Source organism: Gopherus flavomarginatus, chromosome 1 (genome assembly GCF_025201925.1).
Source record: "Gopherus flavomarginatus isolate rGopFla2 chromosome 1, rGopFla2.mat.asm, whole genome shotgun sequence".
In the NCBI taxonomy this organism is placed as follows: domain Eukaryota; kingdom Metazoa; phylum Chordata; order Testudines; family Testudinidae; genus Gopherus; species Gopherus flavomarginatus.
In genome coordinates, this window is record NC_066617.1 from 139,739,450 (window position 1) to 139,764,959 (window position 25,510).

Sequence of the window (25,510 nt, forward strand, 5' to 3'; positions counted from 1 at the left end):
CTCTGCAGGTAGCTGGGCATCTGGATGTGTATCTGACAACTTACTGAAGGGCACAGGTAGGAAAAATAACCCTATGCGTAAAGTAATTTAATAGACAAACTGTTTCAAAACACACTGTCAGTATTAGGATAGTGATAATGATCCACATTAATTAAAGCACAGTTTTGCTCTGAAAAGTTACTCTCTAAATGGCTTTAGATTTATTGTCTCAATAATTTTCCCATCAGATGTTCTCGGTTTATAAGTGATAGTATGGGACCAAATTCACTAGTATGCTCCAGTTGCTTTGTGCTGCCCCAGGGATTCAAAGCAGTTGTCAGCCCCATTGTGCCAAATTTATGGTTGCTTTGTGTTGCCAGAACAGTACAAAGCAGACAAAGCATTATCTGGCACATGCTTTTTTTTTTCTGCCTGCCAATGCCAAACCTTACAAACTCAACCTGGAATCTGAAAATCAATCTGTTCTCTGCCTACATCATGCACCATATAAGGTGTGATTGAGCAGGTACTTAAGCACATGCCTAACTTTAAGCACATGAGTAGTCCTGTTAATGTAAATGTATTGTAAATGGGACTGACTCCCATGTGCATGGTAGTATCCATTACTACAAGATTCTGCATATATTTATATAAGGCGGATTAAAGAACTTTGTTTGTTATTTCATTGTATTATTTGATAATGACCATGTGTCAAATTGAAGAGAATTGACCATGTAATACAATATTAAGGGTCAGATTCTCAGTTACATTAAGGTCCTCGTGAGAAGGTAGTCTTTCTCCTTAAGAGTAGTGGGACTTAGGGGTTAGCCCATCTAATCATGCGGTGTGGCCCTTTAAGATTTTAGGAACACAAGGACCTAGGAAATAAGAGATTGGGAGAGAGGAATTGGTTCTGGTAATTACTAGTGTTTAGGGCAAGAGCTGTTACTGATTCTTCCAGGGCTTGGAACTAAAAGCCTGGGAGATCAGACAGGACAAGGCTCCCCTCTCTCCCAGCCAATTGAGATGAGCTCTGGGAAAGAGACCAGTATATATGCTGTCTCTTCCCTCAAGCAGGAGAGATGCCACTTGGGGAAGACATGCCTGCTGAACCCACTTAGCCTGTGGGTGAAGTAACTAATTCAAGGGAAGGGCCAATTGGAGAAGAAGCTGACTGAGACCCTACAACTGACCTGAATTAAAACCAGCTCTCAGAAGGAGAGCTGGGGACTCTTGATTTAAGGAGAAAGTTGTTAATAGTCTGAATTACCCAACTCCAGGAAAGATGGGGAATGGGGGGTTTCTTCTCTTAAGGAGAGAGAAAGTGACTGTCTGAATCATAGGATCATAGAATATCAGGGTTGGAAGGGATCTCAGGAGGTCATCTAGTCCAACCTCCTGCTCAAAGCAGGACCAACCCCAACTAAATCATCCCAGCCAGGGCTTTGTCAATCCAGGCTTTTAAAACCTTCAAGGATGGAGATTCTACCACCTCCCTAGGTAACCCATTCCACTGCTTCACCATCCCCCTAGTGAAAAAGTTTTTCCTAATATCGAATCTAAACCTCCCCCACTGCAACTTGAGACCATTTGTTCAGTCATCTCATACCACTGAGAACAGCCTAGATCCATCCTCTGTGGAACTCCCTTTCATTAAATCCGCCCTCATACTCCCAGTTCTCTGAGCCTCTCCTCATAAGTCATGTGCTCCACCCCCCTAATCATTTTTGTTGCCCTCTGCTGGACTCTTTCCAATTTTTCCACATCCTTCTTGTAGTGTGGGGCTCAAAACTGGACACAATACTCCAGATGAGGCCTCACCAGTGCCAAAGAGAGGGGAATGATCACATCCCTCGATCTGCTAACAATGCTCCTACTTTTACAGCCCAAAATGCTGTTAGCCTTCTTGGCAACAAGGGCACAGTGTTGACTCATATCCAGCTTCTTGTCCAGTGTAACCCCTAGGTCCTTTTCTGAAGAACTGATACCTAGCCACTTGGTCCTTAGACCGTAGCAGTGCATGGGATTCGTCCGTCCTAAGTGCAGGACTCTACACTTGTTCTTCTTGAATTGCATCAGATTTCTTTTGGCCCAATCCTCTAATTTGTCTAGGTCCCTCTGTATCCTAACCCTACCCTCCAGCGTATCTCCCAGTTAAGTGTAATCTGAAAACATTAATGAAGATATTGAACAAAACTGGCCCCAGGAACAACCCTTGGGGCACTCCGCTTGACTGCTAACTAGACATGGCACAACTGATCACTACCCATTGAGCCTGATGATCTAGCCACCTTGCTATCCACTTTATAGTCCATTCATCCAGCCCATACTTCTTTAACTTGTCAGCAAGAATACTGTGGGTGACTGTATCAAAAGCTTTGCTTTCCCCTCATCTACATTGCTTTCCCCTCATCTACAGAGCCAGTTATCTCATCATAGAAGGCAATTAGGTTAGTCAGGCATGACTTGCCCTTGGTGAATCCATGCTGACTATTCCTGATCACTTTCATCTTCTCTAAGTGCTTCAGAATTGATTCCTTGAGGACCTGCTCCATGATTTTCCCAGGGACTGAGGTGACGCTGGCTAGCCTGCAGTTCCACGGATCCTCCTCCTTCCCTTTTTCAAAGATGGACACTACATTAGCCTTTTTCCAGTCATCCGGGACCTCCCTCGACCACCATGAGTTTTTAAAGATAATGACCAATGGCTCTGCAATCACATCAGCCAACTCCTTTAGCACCCTCAGATGCAGTGCATCCGGCCCATGGACTTGTGCTCATCCAGCTTTTCTAAATAGTCCTGAACCAATTCTTTCTCCACAGAGGGCTGGTTCACCTCCTCCCCATACTGTGCTGCCCAGTGCAGTAGTCTGGGAGCTGACTTTGTTCGTGAAGATAGAGGCAAAAAATGCATTGAGTACATTAGCTTTTTCCACATCCTCTATCACTGGGTTGCCTCCTCAATTCAGTAAGAGGGCCACACTTTCCCTGACCACCTTCTTGTTGCTAACATACCTGTAGAATCCCTTCTTGTTACTCTTAACATCTCTTGCTAGTTTCAACTCCAATTGTGATTTGGCCTTCCTGATTTCACTCCTGCATGCTTGAGCAATATTTTTATACTCCTCCCTGGTCATTTGTCCAAGCTTCCACTTCTTGTAAGCTTCTTTTTTGTGTTTAAGATCAGCAAGGACTTCACTGTTAAGCCAAGCTGGTCGCTTGCCATATTTACTAGTCTTTCTGCACATTGGGATGGTTTGTTCCTGAAACCTCAATAAAGATTCTTTAAAATACAGCCAGCTCTCCTGGACTCCTTTCCCCCTCATGTTATTCTCCCAGGGGATCCTGCCCATCAGTTCCCTGAGGCAGTCAAAGTCTGCTTTTCTGAAGTCTAGGGTCCGTATTCTGCTGCTCTCCTTTCTTCCTTGTGTCAAGATCCTGAACTCGACCATTTCATGGTCACTGCCTCCCAGGTTCCCATCCATCTTTGCTTCCCCTACTAATTCTTCCCTGTTTTTGAGCACCAGATTAAGAAGAGCTCTGCCCCTATTTGGTTCCTCGAGCACTTGCACCAGCAAATTGCACTTGCAGCAGGAGGACAGCCCAGTTTCAGGAGGAAAGCTAGGGCCTCCTGAATGTGGAAAAAAGACATCTATATAGACCCAAAGTGGGCATGAAATCGGAGATGAAAAAAATTGTTTTCACTCTGTAAAAGATATAATAAACTAAATTCCATGAAGGGGCATTTGTCTGAAATAATCTGGTCTGAGTAATTGACTGAAAGATCCTGAGTGGGCAATGTACTTATAGGGCCACGAAGGGGTGTGCCCCGTTGCGGTGCCTAGTCTCAATCTTTGACATCATTCAGGCTGTGCAAATTTTTGGTAAAGTAAGTGTGTAAGTGTAACTGATTCTTTGTATCACCTTCACACTGCCAGAGCAGTAGAAAGGGGCCATCCATACACAAAGAGAACAGATTTACGGTTATCTCTTTTTACAGCTTTAAAGTTCCTTTATTGTTTAGTGTGTGGGATTTTCATCTAGTTTTCTGAGATATTAGAATGCTACTGAGATAATAGTGACGACAATGTGTCGCTCTTATGCAGAGCTTTTCATTTCAAAGCACTTTACAAAGGAGGTAAGTATCATTATCTCCATTTTAGGTGTTTTTCTGTTCATGAATGGATTGTTTTTATGCTGTGCTATATGTTCAGCATGAATTGTCACTGTGGTGTTTACAAAACATATATAAAAGCTTTTAATATGTATTCAGTTATGTCTTAAAGGACCTGATGTTAATAGAGGCTGAGCAACCTTGACTTGCATTGACTTAAATGGGAGGTTCTCAGCACCAGATTGACAGCGGTATTCAGGAACCTAAAGATGCAGATTGGTGTCTAGTGAGTTTAACACAATGTCCAGGAGGGTTAGGCCCCTTATCTGCTTAGATGTCTTGGAAAATCCTACTAGGTGCCTAAATACCTTTGCAAATCTGGCCCTTTGCCCATCTCAGGATCAGGCTCTTCATGATTTATTAATCACCTCTAAAGGACATCGATAAACCTAATGCATATTTATGACTGCAGATGTAACCCTATTGTTTCCTTAAATAGTGGGTTTCTGGTAATGTTCTGAGCTGCTTCTGGTCTATATAAATAATGCATACAAGCCATACGTTAAACTATTGTCACAGTAAAAACAAAGCTGCAAGTTTGCACCCAATCCATATGCAAATATCAAGAAGCTGATTTTATGTCATCTTTTGAAGACCAGACACTTTACTCTTATGCTATTTATGCAATAATGTTTGCTAATTGCCCCACACACATGATGGTAAAAGTGCATACATAAGTCAAAGCTAAAGCAAGAGTTAAATATGACAGAATTAAGAAACTTTGTAATTTCCAGAACAATTACATTGAGTTGAATTATCTCTCTTTTTAAAAGGTGAAGTATAAGAACAGGAGTGATGAAACCTTTTGATATTAAAACTGAGAGTAGAGTTGTTTGCAATACTTGCCTAAAACTTCTTAAAACAAAGGGTATCTGACAATGTAGAGCGATTGAATGAATGTGGGGCGTAATAATGAGATTCTGTGGCCTTGTGCATCCTGGGAATTTTCATGATTGGTAGCCAGCCACCAATATAACTGCTCTGGTAAAAAAAAACCCTAGAGTATAGGCAAAACCAACAATTGCCAGTTTTCCATGGTGCAGCTTACTCCAGTTTCAAGCACCTGTGGAAAGTAGCAATGCTCAACACCTTATTAAATAGGGTGGATGTGACTATGTTGCTTAGTGAGGAACCCATGAAGTGTGCTCTGGATAGAATATCAGGGAGTATGTCTACACTGCAATAAAAGATGCATGGGATGACTGTGGCTGGCCTGGCTCAGCTGATTTGGACTCATAAGGCTTGGGCTGCAGAGCTAAAAATTGCAGTTGAGACATTCAGGGTTGGGCTGGAGCCTGGGCTCTGAAATTCCATGAAGGGGCAGGGTCTCAGAGCCCAGGCTCTGGCCCAAGCCTGAATGTCTACACTGCAATTTTTAGCACCATAGTCTGAGCATCTTGAGCCAAGTCAATTAACCTGGGCGCTGACACTCTGTGCCACGGGGTTTTTTTTTTTTTATTGCAGTATAGACATACCTGGGCTTGCTCCACATAGGTGTGCTATGCATTTCCTTTGTTGCTACAATACTAGTAAGCAGCACTGGTATTCATCAAGGTATACTACTCTGCATGCATGTGGTGGGCATCGTCCACCTAACAAAATAGGAGAGGATTCAAAGAGCCACTAGTATGGTTAGAGTGAAGAGCATGCCTTAAAGCAGTGGTGCTCAAACTTTTGTACTGGTGACTCCTTTTACACAGCAAGCCTCTGAGTGCAACCACCCCTTATAAATTAAAAACACGTTTTTTATATTTAACACTATTATAAATACTGGAGGCAAAGTGGCGTTTGGGGTGGAGGCTAACAGCTCATGACCCTCACCCCATGTAATAATCTCGTGACCCCCCCCGAGGGGTCCTGACTCCCAGTTTGCCTACCCCTGTCTTATACTGATAGACTCAAGCAGCTCAATCTATTTTGCTTATCAAAGAGAAGGTTAAGAGGTGATTTGTTTAATCTATAAGTATCTCCATGGGGAACAGAAATTTGATAACAGAGGGCTCTTCAATCTAGCACAGCAGTTCTCCACCTGGGATCCACGGACCCCTGGAGGTCTGTGAGGGTACTCCAGGCAGTCTTTGAGTCATGTCAGACTCCAGGGAGTCCACAGGTCATGTCTGGGGTGGTCATCCCCACTGAGGAACTCCTCCTCCCCCCTCCCAGTGCCTCCTGCATGCCATAGAACAGCTGTTCAGTGGCATGCAGGAGGCACTGGGGCAAGGGGGAGGAGAAGGGATGGGGTGCACTCGAGGGAGGGGAGAGAAAGAGGCAGGGAAGAGGAGGGGCAGAGGTGGAGCAGGGTCAGGAAGAAGTGGGGTGAGACCTTGGGAGAAGGGGTGGAGTGGGGATGGGGTCTGGGGCTGAGTGGGGGTTGAGCACCCCTGGGGAAAATTAGAAGCTGGCTTTGGTAAAAAAAAAATTTAAATCAAAATGGGGGTCCTCGATTTGCTAAAGTTTGAGAACTGATCTATTAGACTGAGCAAGTGGCTGGAAGTTGAAGCTAGAAAAATTCAATCTAGAAATAAAGTGTGACATTTTAACAGTATGGTAATTTACCACTGGAACATCTTACCAAGGGCTGTGGTGGATTCTCCACTATTGGAGATTTTAAAATCAAGATTTGGTGTTTTTTCTAAAAGATATTCTCTAGTGCAACCGGAAGTATTAGACTTGAAGCAGGAATTAATTCAGGGAAGTCCTGTGGCATGCATTATGCAGAAGATCAGACTAGATCAGGGTTCGGCAACCTTCAGCACGCAGCCCATCAGGGTAATCTGCTGGTGGGCGTTGAGACAGCTTGTTTATGTTGACCATCTGCAGTCATGGCCCCCTGCACTCCCTATGACCACAGTTTCCCATTTCCAGACAATGGGAGCCGCGGGATGTGACGCGGGCCACAGGGTCATGCTGGCTGCCACTTCCTGCAGCTCCTATTGGTCAGGAGCAGCGAACTGCGACCACTGGGAACTGCGGGGTGGCTGTGCCTGTGAACAGTCAATGTAAACAAGATGTCTCACAGCCTGCCAGCGGATTACCCTGGTGGGCCACGTGCTGAAGGTTGCCGACCGCTGGAACAGATGATCACAATGTTCCCTTCTGGCCTTAAAAATCTACTGTGATATTAGTGCTGAGGGCTATATCACAGGAGGTCCTTGTCTACAGTCACTTCTCATAGCTTATTGTTTTAGGACTATTGCATATAATTTGTAAGGTGTCTATTCTAGTAGCACCTTAAAACTGCTTTTAACTGATGTTTCTGAAAACAAGAGTTTCTTTACCCCTGTTGTGGGCAACAGACCAGAGAGCGCTGGAGAGACTTATCCATAGGCAATGTAGAGGTTAACTACTGTGACCAATGGGTTCACAGTGAAGTTTGAGTATGGGAGAATTGGGTTAGTTCCAACTTAGACCATTTCAAAATTTCAGCATTAAGTAAAATGGTTTTGACAGAAAAGTTTGTAACTCATTGCAAACCACCTTAGGAGGGCTTCCTGCAGTTACATTTGGGCCTGTTTAGAGAGAACAAAAACTTTAATAAGAAGGTTTGCAATTCCACAGCCCCCATCCAAATTTGCTAGTTTAGTTTGTGTGTGTAAACCTGAAACCAAGCACTGTTCAGCCTAGAAGTAATACTTTTGCCCTCAAAGCCCTGTTACACCTGCTCAGTTGAGTGGCTTTTTCTTGGAAATGGCCTTAGTGGAAAAGCTAACTCATGTTTTGTTGGAGGACAGAATTTGAACTCCTAGGGCCAAATTCATACCAGCACAGGCACAAGCACAGGGTCACCGTGGCAGCAGTTTGTGTCTCCCTTATTCAGGGAGTGGGGGTTAGAGCAGCAGTCCTCAGGGGGGCCCTAAATTGTGCTCCTCCTGCAATGACCTCTGCAGGGTCCCAGAACTGCTGGAATGTAGGTCTGCTTTGGCCATGCCTCCTGCCGCCTCTAAACTGCTCCCACTGTGTTCCTTTCCTAGCACACCACCTCCACCACCAGCTATTTCCTGGGGAGTGAGTTATGCCTTTTTCCAATCAGCTGGCACCCAGGGGACACAAGGAGTATAATGCTTTGTGTCTTTTGGACACAGGAGGAGGACACAATTTGTAACCAGAACTCTTATTTTCAGATGCTCCTTTTGAAATCAAACATAATTTCTGCAGAATTTAAGCTATCTTTCCACTCTGGCAAGTGATAATATAAAAATGGCACTTTCATACTCAACAACTCTGCCCCATGGATACATTCAGAGTAAAACATTGACTTGGCAACAGAAGTACGATTTTGTTGCTTTCTGCTTGTGTCAGGTTGGCGGGAGCTAGGGGAGCCAAGGAAGAGGGAGCTGGACTCTGTTCTTCCCTATGAAGCATTTCGGTCAAGTATCAATGTGAAAGTCCACTGAAGTCGATTGGATTCCATAAGTGCATCTGCACGAAGAATCTGAACTGTGGGTTCTTAGTTATAAGTGAAGATGCACAAGAGAGAAAGTGTATCATTTTACTCCATGTGCAAGCTGAACTGGCATGGCTGGCAGTTAGCGCTTTGTAGAGATGTTCTCTTGTGGATAAATAGAAATAATATAATGAAACATTTGTGAGCTGAACAATGTCGGAAACACAGGCAGCGTAGAGTGCATCACTGGTCATGGAGGTGTAATGAGGTTGGCACCCACCTCACAAAGTGTCCCCTTCTGGTTGGGCATGTGTGTGTTCTTCAGTTCTGGTGACCCATTTGGGGGTTCTCAGGTGGGTTTATCAGTGACATAGCACTCCTGATGAGTCACACTGTCTACCTGAGCACAGAACCCTTCCAGGGTATACAGTCCACCGGGGTCTATCTCAGTACCCCTCTGGTGGTGTCTCTTTCTAGCCCTCCCTGGGCTGTGGTCTTTAAGTAGTCCAGCCCTGGTAAGGGGCTGTATCCCCAGGGCTTCCTCCCTGGAGATACTATGTTCCTGAAGCCCTCCCCAGGGTCAGTCTCTACTCAGTCCTAGTAACCCGCCAGGAGCTCCCTCAGTGCTTCCCCAATCCCTGCTAGCAAGCTATCCATGGCCTTGCTGCTCTTCCAGGCAGCCAGGTCTGCAGTCCTTTTTTCTCCTGCTTCAAGCAGCAACTGACTACTACTCTCCTCTGCAGCTCCTTTTATATAGCCTTCCTGGGCCCTGATTGGCTGCTTCCCCTGCAGGCACTCTAGCCTGCTTGGAGGTCCTCTCTACTGCTCCTTTACTATGATGGGAAGGAAGAACTCTGAGGTCTCCAGCAGGGAGCCTTTGGGCCTAGTCCACCCCATCACAGGAGGGTACAGGCATCTGTACAGTACATGCCATAACATGGTAGAAATCTCTAAATTCCATACTTTTAGAGTGAAATGCATTTATCTTCTATCGAAGGCTACTATATCATTTTGATCATAGAAAAGGTACTTACGGTTGTCACACTTCATGGCAAATTCACCTGTATTACCCCTCTGTCCCTCGAGGGCATCCACTCTAGTCTTCCAGCATCACCTCTTTTGGCTTTCTCCCGCCTAACCATATTTTTTTCCCAGGCAGCATGGTTCCCTGCCTACACTGTGTTATTCCCCCCCAAGCCAGCTGCCTAACCAGGCCAGCGTCTGTGCTTTGCTTACACTTTAAAGGAATTATAACATACCGCACAGCTCTTTATAAGCAAGCACACTTATTCTTAAGGTGAAAGCATTACAGAGAAAACATATTCAAAACAATAAAAGAACCTACCCTCATGATAATAAGCTTACCAGAGGTCACCCCAACTCCTTTTTTGGAGTTCTGGTCAGTGTCAGTCCTTCCAACCCTTCCCAGGAAGGATTGCCTCACCCCCTTGGACAGAAGGCTCTGTCCATTTGCTATATTAGAAAGAAGGCCCTGAGTCACATTAACCTCAGGCTATTTATCCAAAAGCCCTTTTTTAGTCTGTTAGTCTCCGGAGAATCCAGTTTAAACCAGTGTTTGTGAGCCTTTGCAGGCTCAAACCTGAGTGAATTTGCCTAATCACCACCTCCACCACTCGTTCTTGGTTTCTGAAGGGCTGTGTTCACCCTCCTTCATGAAATTAAATACGATACATACACTTAATACAGTAAGAAATTTCAAAAATATTGGAGGAAATTGCCATGTCTATCACACTGGTACTTTTACAGTACAGTCTTTTAATGGCTAGATGGCACTATTGCCAGAGAATAAAACCAGATTTATTATAGAACAGCAACTGAACTCACACAGTTTGCTCAAAGAAGATAATAATAACTTGCAAGTGCTATAAGAAGTATTAACATTCTACCACAATATATTGATAAAATTTGTGGTACCGATTTTCTTTAATGGAATGTGCCGTGTAAGTTGACTCATTTGTCTAATAATTCAGTAGTATCTTTACAAAACACATTCTTGCTTCTCATAGGTGCAAACATGAGCCCAAAGCTCCCCTTCATTGCACGCTGAAGAGAGGAGCAAAAACATGGTAAATCCATGCAAAGTAGAGGGGAGGAGGCACACAGAGGAGAAAGATGACTAGATGGCATCCTGACCCCACAATATATTGTATGTTAGGAATTCGGGCAATGCAGACAAGATTGTGATGTGTTGGGGAATAGACCACGGCAGTTATGCAGGCCACAGGCTTATCAGCTGCTGCTGCCCAGAGAAGCAGTAACTTCTGCAGGTGCTGAATGATACCCATTGCCAGAAGTCACATGAAGAGGCATCCAGTGGCATAATGGCAATTGTGCAAGTCATGGAGTTGGTGCTGGAGAGCTGAAGGAAGCACAGAGTCTGTACCATTACTCAGATGGCCAAGATTTCTGGGTATTACTAGCTAACCCTGCAGATTCTTGACCTTTCTGCACTCTACAAGCCATGCGTCCAGCAACCAGGAGCCCCAACTCACACAGAGGATCATGAAGTGGATTTTAAGAGTAAGAGACGATACCAATTTCTTTTTAGTGTTGGAAGGGGATGAAATCCTAGAATATTGGAATCTAGAGAAAGATTGGTGTCAGTTGAAATTAGCTTTGAATGGTTTAAGCAATGAGACTTTCACCACTTTCCTTGAAAGTCTGTTTTGCAGCCTAAAAGATCTCACAGTCAAGACATTTTTCTTGATTTTTCAATTTGTTTTCCTTTTTCTAATTTCATCCCATTAATCCTATTTCCTTGTACTATCTTAAATAGATTCTCTTTTATTGGTGTTTACACCCTTCAAATTTCATTGGGCTTATCATATCCTCATCATTTAGACAAGGCATCCATATCTGACTATTTTAATCTTTCCTCATAAATCAGTCCCTCTGGCTCCCTAATCATATTTCTTGCATTTCTCTGAGCTCCTTCCAGTTTGGCAATATCTTATTGCTAGCATGGTGCGCAGAACTGAATACAGTGTTCCAGGTGTAGTCAGATGAGGGATATGTAGAGAGGGACTATTTTCTCCCTGTTCAGTGAGGTGATATCTCTGGGGTGCAGCTGAGATCTGTAGAATTGGCCAAGGTTTTTAGAATTGGTTATACTTCTAAATCCATATTTCAACACTTAAATAAGTGGCCTGGATTTTGAAAAGTACTGAGCACCCAGCTCATTGAAGTCACTGTGAGCTGCTGGGATGTATTGCGCTAGTAAAGAGGTTATTTAAATAAATGTCAAAATAAGGGCTTACAAGTCCAAAATTTCAAATGTGACTGTTGACTTTGGGTGCCTCCACTTTTTGGATACTCACCTTGAGACACACTTGATTTTTAATGGTGCTCAGCATGTTTTGATAATTGGGACCCTTAAAAAGGTGTCAGGTTAGGAACCCAAAGATTGAATCACCCAAAATCACTAACCACTTTTGAAAACCAGATGCTTTAGATATATTCAATTTTCCTATATATTCCCTTACTTGCTCTTTATCAATAGCTATTTTTAAAGGGCTTCCTCAGTTTCTCAGTGTCACCATCTCTTGAGATTTTATTGTCTTGTTTTTCTTGACTCCTGAACTCAAGTGATTTATGTGAGAATCTCATCTTTCATTGTAAAATAAAATAAAATCTCTCGACCTCATGGTTGTGCCAAAAAAGCTTGAAAATGTGAACTAAACAGCAAATAAAAAGAACCCCAACTTTATTATATTTTTGAAATCTCATGATTTTTAAGCCAATTTTGTGATTTGGGGGTTGGGGAATACCACTCCCCATTTATTAATGTTTGGGCTGGGTTATACTGCATTCTAATTGTCCAAAAGTCTTTTTGTTTGACAGACTTAAAAAAGAAGTTGTGTCTCAGCCATTCTTGAATGTTCATTCACTGCCTCCTATGAGTTAGTTTTCTCTCTCTTTCTTGATATTGTTATAAAAGCTTTCCTTATTTCCCTTAACTGTTTTGGCTAGTATTAACTCATTCTACTGTTTTGCTTCCATAGTATTTTTCCCCTAGTGAAGTAGTTTGACGTGGTGTCCTTCATGCCTTTTCAAAGTGTAGTAGCAAAGAACTTTTTATGTCGTGTATAACTGCTGAGGGGTAAATGCCAAAACAAAATGAAATGCATCTGTGCTTTCCCAGAAACACTTTTTAAAGTTGCCTTCTGGCTAAAAGGTTGACTCAGATATTTATGTTCTCTATACTTTGGCCTGCTTCTCCTTGGGTTTACTATGGTCCTGCCCTCTCAGCACACGCTTGCAGGAGACATCCTTAATTTGACTGCTTGAGAAGTGAAGGGGTGTGTGTGTGTGTGTTTGTGTGTACAGAAGTAAAGGGGTGTGTGTGTCTACACAAAAGCACTGGTGGGACATTTCTAACCAGAGTGGGCACAGGATGATGCCTCTTCCAATTCCTGCACCCGAGCAAGCACCACCAGAAAAGTGATGCTTACACCTGTTGTAGAAATACAGCAAATTCCACGCTTTCCTTACCATCTGAGGAAGCACTTTTGCCTTTGAAGGGCATAATACCTCCAAGTAATTTCTTGTCAGGACAGTATTCTTCTCAGGATCATAGAGCCTTAAAAAAAAAAAGGGCTTATTTGAGTCCTTTGAATCAGATTATGATCTCATTTACCTTCATATAAATCTCCACATAAGCTCTTGACTTTGCTGGAGTTACGCTTGATTTATACCAGCATAAAAAAAGGACTGAATCTGGCCCCATTGTGTAGCACAGATGTTAAGACTAATGAGAACAGCAGCTGATTTTGAATTCACAGTTAATTCAATTGCATATTTTTGCTTTAGTTTAACCATTGTGACCTTATATTTTTAATAACCATTTTTTGAGGGGTGGAAATTACGGTTTCATGTAAATCAATTTTAAAAATTCTTTTCATATGAAAACATTTTATTTTTCATTTTAAGAGCAGGGAATTGGGTTTATTTGAGGGCAATAATGCATCATTATTTTTCACTGATAGGTATCAGGTGGAGGGAGCTACCTTTTGCACCCAGTCAAAAAGTCATCTGAGCCCACTATAAATAGGGCTTGCCTTCATTATTTCTCTGATCTTTGAACCAGATGTCATGAGAGAGTCTGAGATGTCTGGAATACTGCAAGGGGTGAAATTCTGACCCCAATGAAGTCCATGGCAGAATTCCCATTGACTTCAATGGAGCCAGAATGTCACCTAAAAATGTTTAATCTTCCAACTGGGAATAATGGGCCAAATCCCCAGCTGGTATAAATCAGCAAAGCTCAGTTGAAGTCAATTGAGCAAAGAGATTTACCCCAGCTGAGGTTCTGGAACAATATGAAGAGCATCTAGCAACACAGGATGTAAACAAATGTGTCAGAAATAGAAGTTGAAGATGCTTCTGAATACTTTACAGTGTGATTGTGAATAGTCAGATGGTTATTTTAACACTGAGAAGGTTCAGTTGTATAACAGCCACGTTGGATGAAGGAAACCTTACAGGAGACATCTGAAGTAACTGGTGATAAACACTCTTTCTTATTGTGGTTTCTCACCTAAAACATCACTCTTCTGTGCCCTTACAAGAAACAAGGTTGTGGGGTTTGTTTTTGTTTTTTTATTGAAAGTGCTTACTTCTAAAATTCTTTAGGGTTAACTTTAAAGCTTCTATTAAGACTTTGAAATTCAGTAGAAGCTGGTTGAAATTTTTCATATATCAGATTTTGAAATTCAAGTGGGATATGCAACAAAATTTTAGATAAATCCTCCCTTCCCCTCCTCCCATTTTTCTACCAATTTTAGAGATGGCTGAAAATTTTTGAATTTCAAAATTATATTGAAATTTTCAAACTCAAAAATATAAATGGGGAAAAGGGGAAATCAATATTTTTAATTGAGCTGTTTCCTTTTCTTTTTTCCCAGTTCTAAAATTCATCAGTTCTCTAACGCTTGTCTTGACCTTTGTGTTTTGCAACAGGATGAAAAGGAGAAGTTAACCTGGAGAGACCGTACGCCTGGCTATCTAGTGAACATTGCATCCATTTTATTTATGGTAATTTTATTTGTATTTTCTTTCACATTCCTCTGGGCTGTAAAGATCTGTGAACAATATCCTCCTTAAAGCTGAATTAATGCTCTCAAAAATGGAAATGACTTTTCCCGTTTTATACCTTAGGAACATTCCTACAGACAACAAAATACATTAGTGTTGATCTGTGTGGCTTGATAAAATAGAATTAGGAAAGTGTAGCCAATAGACCTGCCAATACTTAGTCAATGACACCATAGATTGAAAACGATGCATGATCTCTCTAACTACATATAAACAATGAAAACACATAGCCTGTCCCTCAGCTGGTGTAAATCAGCAATGGAAATATGTCAGTTTACACCAGCTGTGCATCTGACAACAGAATTTACTCAAGGAAATTAATTTAAAATACTAATACGGGTATAACATTTTAATTGACTTGAATGGTGCAAATATTACAGAAACTCTCCCAGAATTATTCATTCAGAATTTTAATTGGGTATGCTTCTGCCACATTCACAACAATTTTATGTTCACTTTCACATTGTGGGTATATGTATATCATATATTTTAAATGGCTAAGAGCTTCCTAGGCTACAGCATGCCATCATTTTTAGACAGAACTGACTGATTTCAGTGGGGACTTCTGCTTAAAAATTGACACAATATGTTCCATTCTGCACAAATAATTAAAAAGTATCTGTGTTTTAACCTGTCAAGCTCTTGACTTTATATTCAAGGTGGGATCATATACAGTAACTCCTCACTTGACGTTGTAGTTATGTTCCTGAAAAATGAGACTTTAAGTGAAATGATGTTAAGCGAATCTAATTTCCCCATAAGAATGAATGTAAATGGGTGGGGTTAGGTTCCAGGGATATATTTTTTTGCCATACAGTACAATACTATAATTGGGAGATGCTCCTGCCTTACCCCACACAGGCACAGCCACTGGCAGTGGAGACAATGAGGCAGGCAAGGAGGCTGAAGGTGCTGTGGGCTAGGAGAAGCACGTTGTGCAGCAGCAGCTTTACCCTACTCTGCAAGCACCAGGGGCGGGGGGCTCAATCCTCAGCCCACCCACACCATCCCTTCCCCTAAGCCCCCACTCTTAATCTGCCTCTTCTCCCCCCTCCCTCCCCTGCCTCCTGCCCATGGCAATCATCTGGCTTGCAGAGTTCAGGAGGGAGGGGAGAGGAGCGAGGACTTGGAGCACAGGCTCCCCCCTCCCTCCCCTGCCTCCTGCCCGCAGCAATCAGCTGGTTTGCTGCGTTCAGGAGAGAGAGGGAGCTTGCGTGCCCAGTCCTCACTTCTCCCCACTGCCTCTTGAACGCCGTAGCTGATTTGCCGTGGGCAGGAGGTGGAGGGAGCAGGGGGAAGGCGCTGATCCGTGGGATCTGCCGGAGGGTGGGAGGCACTGGGGGAGCTGATAGGGGAGCTGCCAGCTGTGGACAAAGCAGGCAGCCAAACGAGGTTATAGCGAAGCATTGCATAACTTTAAATGGAGCATATTCTGTAATTGAGCAGGGATGTAAGATCGAAACAACATTAAGCGAGAGGACGTTAAGTGGGGAGTAATTGTAATTGTCAACATATGCTGTTTTTAATTCAGGAATTAACCAACTCAACTAGAGAAATTTCAGCTCAAAGAGAATAAAAATGGAGAGAAAATTAAAAAAAATAAAATAAAACTGTCTGATCTTCTCACATGTAACTACAACATTACTACTAGCAATGCTGTAATATTTCTGAGTGTGGCTACAGAAAAAGGCCCTGGTTTAGCAGAGCATCCTCTTTAGGGTGGGTGCTTAAACATGCATTTAATTTTAACCCTATGTTACAATCCCGTTTTAAGCATGTTCTTAAAGTTAAGATTGTGATTGTTTTCTTTAATCGGGGCCTAAATGTTGTCTCCCACACTTCGTTTAATATCCTAGACAGATTTATAAATGTAAAATGTAAAGCACCAGATCCTAAGCTGTTGCAAACCAGCAAAGCTTCACTGATTTCAGTGATGCTGGTCCAGAGAGTTTTTCTAGAATATTGTGAATATCATTAGGCAATGAATATATACAGGGAAGCTAGCTGAAGAAGAATTCTCCTGTATGAGAGCCAGATCCCATCTGCCATGTGCAGATTACAATCTGGGCTTTACTGAAAGCAGTCCTTTTCCTACTAGATTAGTTAAACAGTGATTGGGGACACTGGGGTGAATTCTGCAGTCAGTTTCTGTAGTTGTTCTGGTGCATATGAAATTGCACTCATGTAACTAATTTTGGCTGGTCTACCTCCTTTATCACTACCCACACAAAAACTAAACAGGTTTATTTTTTGTTTTTGTTTTTGTTTTTAAGAAGTATGATCACTATTTAGATACAATGGGCTAGAGTCTCAGGCATGCAAGTGCAACATGCATACACATAAGCTGCATTTTCCAGTACTGCAGAAGTGATTGTGGAATTTCTGCCACCACCTTTTCCAGGCCTACACTATCTGGCAGGCACACACCCACAGGAATTTTTCCTAAAAGTATCTACATTGTTGTAGAATGATGATGTCAGATGCTTTCCCTGACCTCCCCCCACTTACCCTCACACTGCATATTTCATATTTCCCTGATATTTCTTAAGGCTGCTGACAATTTCCTCTTGGTAGAATCTTGCTCTTTATTTTCTGTTCTGTGTGCTTCTTAAATATAAAGCCCTTTCAAGCAGAAGCATTGTACCACTTTTTTCTCTATCGAGCTCCTGCTCTCTCTTCCTTTACTTATCCAGGTATATTATATGGGGGCTTTTTTAAATGTAGGTTTTACAAAATCAGTTTTTACTTTCATGCCCAATTAGACTCTGCACCAGTCTTATTTTACATCAGTAATAATTATAATCATTATGAGATACATTTCTAAGTGCTTTAAAGTCTGTATACACAACCACTGTTCTGTATGAATACCTCTTGCTTTGCAGTCAAAAGGCAGTTTGTATGCTTACTGGGAACAGGATATGAGCCAGGTTTAAGCTATTGAAAATTTCCTTCTGAAGTGGTGTTCTACAGAGTACACATCATAGCAAAGATTTTTGGATTAACCATGAAAATCTTTGCAGTTGCCTCAAGGGAGCAGGGTGGGGCTGGACATCAGCATCACCATGACCCTCTTTATAGTCCCTGATTCATTTCTGCTGCTGTTCTCACCATCAGCTACCCTCTCCACTTTCCTACCGTAGATTTGACACATACAGGAGAAGAAAATCAACTAGCGTCACAGCACAGGGGTTCAGCCTGTTCTTCCTTTAAGGCCAGATCCTCATACGCTTACTCCTATTGAATAGTCCCTTACTCCAGGAATTGTCCCATTGAAGTCTGGGAAGCTATTTGTGGAGTAAAGTGCTAATCAGCTTGAGTAAAGGTATCAGAATCTGGCCCATAACTGCCACTCAAGCCCCTCCATCTCCCATCGCATCAGTGTCCTGTGTCCCCTTCAGCCACCCTCTTGTCTTCCCCACACATTCTTCGCCCCCCACATCTCCCTGCACCCTCTAAATCTGCCTCCTGCTCTCCTCATCATCCCCACCCTCCTTTCACAGTGTCTCTGCTACTCCCCACAGTCCCTGTACCCTATCCAGCCCCTTGAACCATAGAATGGCAGACATCTTGCCAGTGCACAGGGCTTCAGTGTCACAGAAAGAAGTGACAGTCCACTTTTTTCAGGGCAGCCTCATTTCCACGTGAAGATAGAGAAAGAGCAGCCATCTTGCTGGCTTCAGCCCCATTGGCAGTAATGGGAGATGGTAGCCATTTTAAACAAGAGAAAATTCATGAGCTTGCACCTCTCATGTTTCCATGTGAAAGGTATAAAATCATACCAAAATCACTAGAGTACCCCACCTTCAGCACCCACTGTACGCTACACAGGGTCCCTAGAAAGCAGTAGATCAGATTTAAGGTGTCTGGATTAATCTTAAAGGCATTCCATGGAAACGGCTGTAGCTACTTCAGAGAGCTCTTCTCTCTTCACTATAAGACCTTCTCTGTCAACTGTGTCCCGCAGGTGCTATGAAGCTATGTCATCCTTAGGGGTGAAAGCTTGTGACAGCAGGAGACAGGGATGTCTCAGCAACTGGAAACTCATTGGCTTAGTGTTCCGTTCAATACACTAAAATATTGAGGGAAAAAAAGAGGAGGAGAAAATAGAGAGAAAAATGAGAGAGTAAAGGAGTAGTAGGAGAAGAGGGAGTGAAGAAGGAAATAATTTACTACAGGTAAAAAAGAAAGAAAATCCCCAACTGCCTCTGGAGAAAGTAAACAGAAAAATTAGACCACTGACCAACAGTGATTATGATTTTTGGCTCTTATTACATGGGAGGTGCTCACATATTTGTAGCGATTGGTATCAAAATGGGCACCTACATGGACAGGTTAGGTAGAAGCGGGTCCACCAATAGGAATTCTGGACCCCAGGGCAGAACAGTCAGTGGGTCCCCCTGCATGCACAAGCCGCGTGGACGTGCCTGGTGCCCAGCGAGCTGCCAGCTGCACTGCTGGGCATGCTTTTCCAGCACAGCCAGGGCTTTCACATGCCCCCCCGGTAGGGTTGCCAACTGTCTAATTGCACAAATCCAAAGACCCTTGCCCCGCCCTGCCCCTTCCCTGAGGCCATATCCGTATCCTGCCCCTTCTCCAAGGCCCCGCCCCCTGCTCATTCCATCCCCCCTCCCTCTGTTTCTCACTCTCCCCCATCCTCACTCACTTTCAGCAGTGGGTATGGGGTGCAGGCTCTGGGAGGGAGTTTTGGTGTAGGGAACTGAAGGGTGTGAGCTCTGGGAGGGAGTTAGGGTGTGGAAGGGGGTGAGAAGTCAGACTGGGAGGGGATGCGGGGTGCAGGCTCTGGGAGGCAGTTTGGGTGTGGGCTCTAGGCTGGGGCATGGTGTTGGGGTGAAGGATGGGGTCAGGCACTTACCTCAGGCGGCTCCTGAAAGCAACTGGCACATCCCTCTGGCAGCAGCTCCTTGGCGGGGAAGGCAAGGGGGTCTCTGTGCACTGCTGCCCACAGGCACCGCCCCCGCAGCTCCCATTGGCTGTAGTTCCCCGTCGATGGTAACTGCAGAGTCAGTGCTTGAAGCCCTCTGCCCTCCCTGGGACCGTAGGGCCGTCCCAGCTGCTTCCAGGAGTGGCATAGAATGAGGGCAGGCATGCAGCCTGTCTTATCTCTGCTGCACTGGCAGCAGCCAGGGACCCCTGGGCCCTTTTAAACTGTCTGGGCCCCTGGGTAATTGCCCCCTATGCCCCACCCCGTCAGCGGGCCTGGGTAGAAGCTCTGCTATTCATGCTCCTGCACCACGACCCATGAATTTAACTGTAGTTCCTTGAAAATTGTGGTTCTTCCTGCACGCGGGGGGAGGAGGGTGATGTGTGGGATTCATTCTTTTCCTGCTGATCCTGACCCCTTTAAAAAAAAAAAGTTTTGTCCTTTATTAATTATGAAAAGATTTGATTTAAAATAGTCAGCAGACTGAAGTGCTAAACTTCATTAGGCCTGTACTGTGAATCTAGGCCTCAGGCCAGCCAAATTATAATTATAACAATCTAATTCTTTGCACTTATATAATCTCTTTCATCAGAAGATCTCAAGAGGCCTTACCAACAATAATGAATTTACTTTGGAATTTTTGCTAAAGGCAAAAACAAAATAGAAACACCCAACCTCTCTTAACTTCCTCCTGTGACTCCCTGTTTAGCCAGAGATTGTGTTTCTGTGTGAAATTTTATCTTTAAAAATTATTTATTTCATTTTGCTATTTGAAACTGCAGTAACAGCCCTGTGAAATACAAATTCTTCTGTTGGGAAGTTGACCTTAAGTGGCATGAGTGATTCGTCTGATTTCATGGGCAACGGTCTACTGCTCAGAGACCACAGAACACCCTTTGACTTCTGGGACAAAAATTTACAATGAACTCTGATTGACTCTGCCTTAGTCAGTATCAAAAGATTTGTGCATATTCAGATAAAGCAAAATGTTTCCATCTATGGCAAAAGTTTGTAGAACACAAAAGGTTTTACACCATTAGGTTCCAATCCTCCTCTGGGTAGCACATGGGTGGGTTGTTGCTGCAAGCAGAGTCCTGTTGAGATTGATGCAGTTCTGTGTAGGCACAGCAATCCAACATACATTACACACTGTATGATCAGAGCCCTGGTTTCCTGTCTCTGACGATAGCCAGTAGCAGATGTTTTAGATGAATGCTTACAAACCCTGCAGTAGGCAGATGTGGGGAAATCTGCCCCACATGAGTGTCATCCTTTTCTCTATTAGTTAGAGACTGGCTTAAGCCCTGAAATGCAAGGATGAATATCCCTTTCCAATTTTTCTTGTCATTAAATATAACTCTGGGTATTCTTGATATCCATAGAAATGTCCAATCTCAGTTTCACTATTGTGAAGTTCTTGGCCTCAGCCAAGGCTGTAACTAGGGTGGCGTGAAAGGGGCAGCCACTCAGGGCGCAGAACAGGGCAGCACAAAAGTGGGCGCACAGCATTGGGCCCAGCAGCATCAGTGCCTTCCCACCCCGTAGGATTGGGCCCAGCAGAGTCAGCTGGAGCCCAGGGTGCTCAATGTCCTCCCACCCCACAGGATCATAGGTCCAGCGACCCCAGCTAGAGAAGGCTTTCCCTGGCACTAGGACTGCAGCAGCAGGTGGGCAGGGATCTGAGTGCCAGCTGGTAGGAAGGGTAGAAGGAGGATGGGCTGCATGGCTGGTTCCATCCAGCCACTGGAGATAAGAGACTAGCTGCACTAAGAACCTGGAGGGCGCTGCATGGGGTGGGGGTGCAGAGGGCTAGGGCCATGAAGGAGTGCAGGAGTTAGGGCTGAAGGGGGCACAGAAGGAGACTGTAGGGGTGAAGGGAGAAGGGCATGCAGGTGGAGAGTACAGGGTAAAGGGAGAATGGGGTGCAAGAGGAGAGTGCAAGGTTGGGGAGAAGGGGTACACGATCATCAGCATGGGCACTAAGAGGATAAGGAGTACACAAGTGGGGCCGTATGATGGAGCATACATAAACTGTGCTAGGTGCTGTACGGATCTGTGCCATAAGGAACTATGTGGGCAATTAGCTCAGGATGGAGCTGTTGCCTTCCCCAGATCCACTGTTTGGCCATGCGCTACTGACTCTGCTCATGCTTCCTAACCTGTGTGCAGGGCTGAGCCCTGGCAGAGCAATATCGCCAGCCTGGGGGCTGGGGGAGAGAGGGCATCTGGAGTTAAAGCTCTCATTAAAGTTGCTAATCACCAGTTGTACCCACTAGAGGTGTTGCAAACATGTGGCCCGCGAGGTTATTTTCTGCGGCCTGTGAGCTCCTCGTGGCCCCCCCCCCCGCCCTTCCCCAGCGTTTACCTAGAGCGGCTCCAGCCCGACGCCTGGGGGCAGGGCAGGCTCCCTGCCTGCCCTGCCCCTGCACTGTCAGGGAAGTGGACTGAACCTGCAGGAGGAGAGGCGCAGGGGGTTGTGTTGATGTTGCTTCAGACACCGCCATCAGCAGCTCCCATTGGCCGTGGTTCCCCGTTCGGGGAAGGGGTTGGAATGGGGGCAAGGAAGGAGTAGGAAGAGGTGGGGTAGGGGTGGGGCCTCATGGAAGGGGTGGAGTTGGGGCGGGGCTGAGGGCGGCCGGGGGGAGGTGTCAGTAATGCGGCCCTCGGGCCAATGTACTAGTCCTCATGTGGCCCTCGTGGTCATTTGAGTTTGAGACCCCTGCACTAGAGGGTGCTTGGACTTTAAACAGACTCATCCTTGGCCAGGGTTTCTCTGTTGATGAGCCAGCATGCTGAATTGCACAGCCATGGCCATTGGGAGGCCTGGCTGAACATTGCACTGACATACACCCATAGGGCACTGCTCAGGCCACTCACAGGGTTGGTGCCATCCTGGGGCTTTTGCTGCACATAGGATTGACCTCTGACCTTCAGCTGCTGACAAACCTTTGACCCGGACGCAACTGCATGGCATGGCAAGGAGGAAAGGCCTGCTAGAGCTCCCCTTGGAGGCAAGCGCCCTCTGGCACTTATGTGCACTCAGCTCCATGGAACTGGGGAATCCCAGGCTGGAATTCCAGCTGAGGCACCTGGAGACAAAAAATGTTCATAACTGCAAGAATGGCCCCTGTCACTCACATATGGATTTCAAATTACAGTGTCCAGCTTTTATTTGACTCTCTTCTGTAACAACCTTTTCACTGCATTGAACAGCTCAATGGGCAGGTGAAGGGGTAATTCAGGGAGATACTGCTCTGTTGTGACAGTTCCACAGCCGGTTGGAACCGCCAAGTGTCTCTGTGCTTCACACAATAGCCTTAGAGAGCTTCACAGCTCTGGCTGGGGCAGAACCCCTGTCGCACAAGGCCCTGATGCCTGAGCTAATGAGGAGTCTCTACTATCTGTTAGCAGTGTGGGGCCCATGACAGCCAGGGGAACCACAAGAGTTACATGGTGCACATACACACCAGCCTGTTCATTACACACTTGCCTAGATAGACAAAGCTTGCCTCAGAATCAGCTGTTCAGATCTTATATCTGACATCAGTGTAAGAAATCTCCAAGCGCTTCCACCCTGTACCTTCCACCATCTTTGCTCAGGCTTTTCTGAGATGGAATCGTGGGACCAGTCATTCCCAAATCCAGAATTCTCCACTGAGAGCAACAGGTTCCCAAGTGACTGCAGCACCCTCTCCTCATATAGGTCACACCTCGCTCACTACCTGAGGACTTCATATTTATTCTGGCCATGGGGATTGAAATGGACTCCTCCTATTCCCAAAGTATAGGCTCCTCACCACCACCAAATGAGCTGAAAGAGGATCTTAATGATTTAATGGCAGTACATAGTCATTTGGGATTGGGAATATTCTGCTATAATATCTCCTGATTGTTCTAAATTTACATATAAATTTAAAATATGGCTTTAATTGGAGTTTATATATATTTTTCTTTCTTTATATAGGAATTAGACACAGGGCTCCTGTCAGCTAATTTCTAAGTTATTATCTGCAAAAAAACCTAGAGTTTTCAGGTGCTTAGTAGTCCTTGGAATCACAGTTAAAGTTGTCCCTGCCCCAATCTGAAATAGTGCCTGTGCCCAGCTTTGGGGATGGGAAGAAGGCCACAGGGAGGTGCTGACCTATGGCTGGTGCCGTGACCCAGGCCTGTGCCAGCCACCCATCCACTGTGACAAGGAAAGACACTGCCCCTCATCTCTAGTGGGTGCCCCCCGCAGCGGGTACCCCTTCTAGTCTCCCCACTCCACTGTACCTCCCCTCCAGCTCCCCATCTCCATGGCAGTGGCCTCTATTTGGGAACTTGAATTATGGTAACCCTAGCAGTCGCTCCATTCTCACGTCGTCAGTTTCTGGAGCTGGCGGAACTGAGTCTAACCTGCCAACAGCAGCTGCCCACCCCTAAGGCCTGGGCTGGGCACCAGGTTTGTGTGGCCAAGCTCAGAGCTCAGGCAGTGCAACCACAAACCCAGCAGCCACAGGGGTGGGGCAGGGCAACTTAAGGGAGCAAGAGGTTCTGCTCTGTATGCAGGGAGTGTGACCCAGCTGCAATTACAGGTGCCCAGCAATGAGCGGGGTATGACCAAGCTGCTGAGACACAGGTGCCGAGGGGAGATGAGTAATGCAGGGAGCACCTCGTGGAGCATCTCATGGCAGCCAGGCTCCACGGGCAAGGGCCAACTCCTGGGTGTGCCACTGGCCGGAGCTGGGCTCCTTTGAGAGAGAGGCAAGAGCATGTCAGAAGCACAGCTTAGAGCTGTGCTTCCTACTCTGTCTGAGGAGTGTCCAGCTGTGCAGAGGCAGCTGGCTTGGGGAGCACGGCAGGGAGGGCTGTGCCCTCACTCCCACAGCATGAAGAGCCCGGGGCTCGAGCAGGCCAGGTGGCTTCTGCCAGCTTCTGATCTTCCAGCTGTTGCCAGGAGGTGATGATTTTCTAACTGTGGGGATGTGTCCCCCTAGCGCCCCACAGTTTGAAACCCTCTATGTTAAATGGAAGGCAGAAATCTGGGAGGGCTTGTGACCCTGCATGCCACCCCACTCATCACCTCCAGGGAGCGCAAATATCCTTGCTCACCCTGGGTGCTAAAATGCTTAGTTAGGACTCTGGCCTCAGTGACTTCTTACAGCGGTGCGTTCCAGAGTTTAATCACCTGCAGTGTGGAAAAAGTATTTCCTTTTATAGGATTTGAATTTCCCATCACTTAAGTTTCATTATACATCCTCACCAATTTGAGCAACAATTTTGAGATATAATTAAACGTTTCTTTTTAAACTCTAGTCAGATATGTACACTGACATCTCCATACATTTCTTTGCAGATTACACTGACATTTTCAGCAGTTTTCGGTGTGACCGTGTACCGAATTACTACAGCAGCCGCATTGTCCATCAGCAAAAATGAGTCAACCAGGTCGAACGTCCGTGTGACCGTGACTGCAACCGCTGTCATCATTAACCTGGTTGTGATCCTTATATTAGATGAGATTTATGGAGCTGTTGCCAAATGGCTGACAGAAATGGGTAAAGCTATCCTAGCCCTCATTACAACTTTGTATGTATTTCTAACAGAGTATGCAGGAAAGTTCTAAAAGGAGGATTTCCCGTAAAACAGTTCCATACAAGAGGAAACATTCAGGCCTAGAGGGTAAAAATGTGACTAAGGGACCCCAACTCCAATTTTCAAAAATGACTTAGGGCCAGATTTTAAAGCATATTTAGGTGTCTAAATACTTTTCAAAATCTGATCTTAGACACGGAGGAGCCTATGTCTCATTGAAAATCAGTTGGACTTTGGCTTTGTCTGCATTAGAAAGAACATTGGTAGAGCTATACTGGCGAGCCCTCCTAGTGGAGAGTTCCTTTACTGGTACAGTTTATACCAGTTCCCTGAACAAAATAAA

At 44.8% G+C, this 25,510-nt stretch overlaps 1 protein-coding gene across 1 annotated transcript in view; it reads left to right on the forward strand.

Annotated features, from left to right (window-relative positions):
* The window catches only part of ANO2 (anoctamin 2), a 307,459-nt gene that overhangs the window by 237,844 nt on the left and 44,105 nt on the right, over positions 1-25,510 (forward strand). Inside the window, exons 14-15 of the mRNA XM_050965225.1 lie at positions 14,517-14,591; positions 24,929-25,130. Of these exons, the coding sequence (XP_050821182.1) occupies positions 14,517-14,591; positions 24,929-25,130 (277 nt within the window). The remainder of the gene's footprint in view (positions 1-14,516; positions 14,592-24,928; positions 25,131-25,510) is intronic.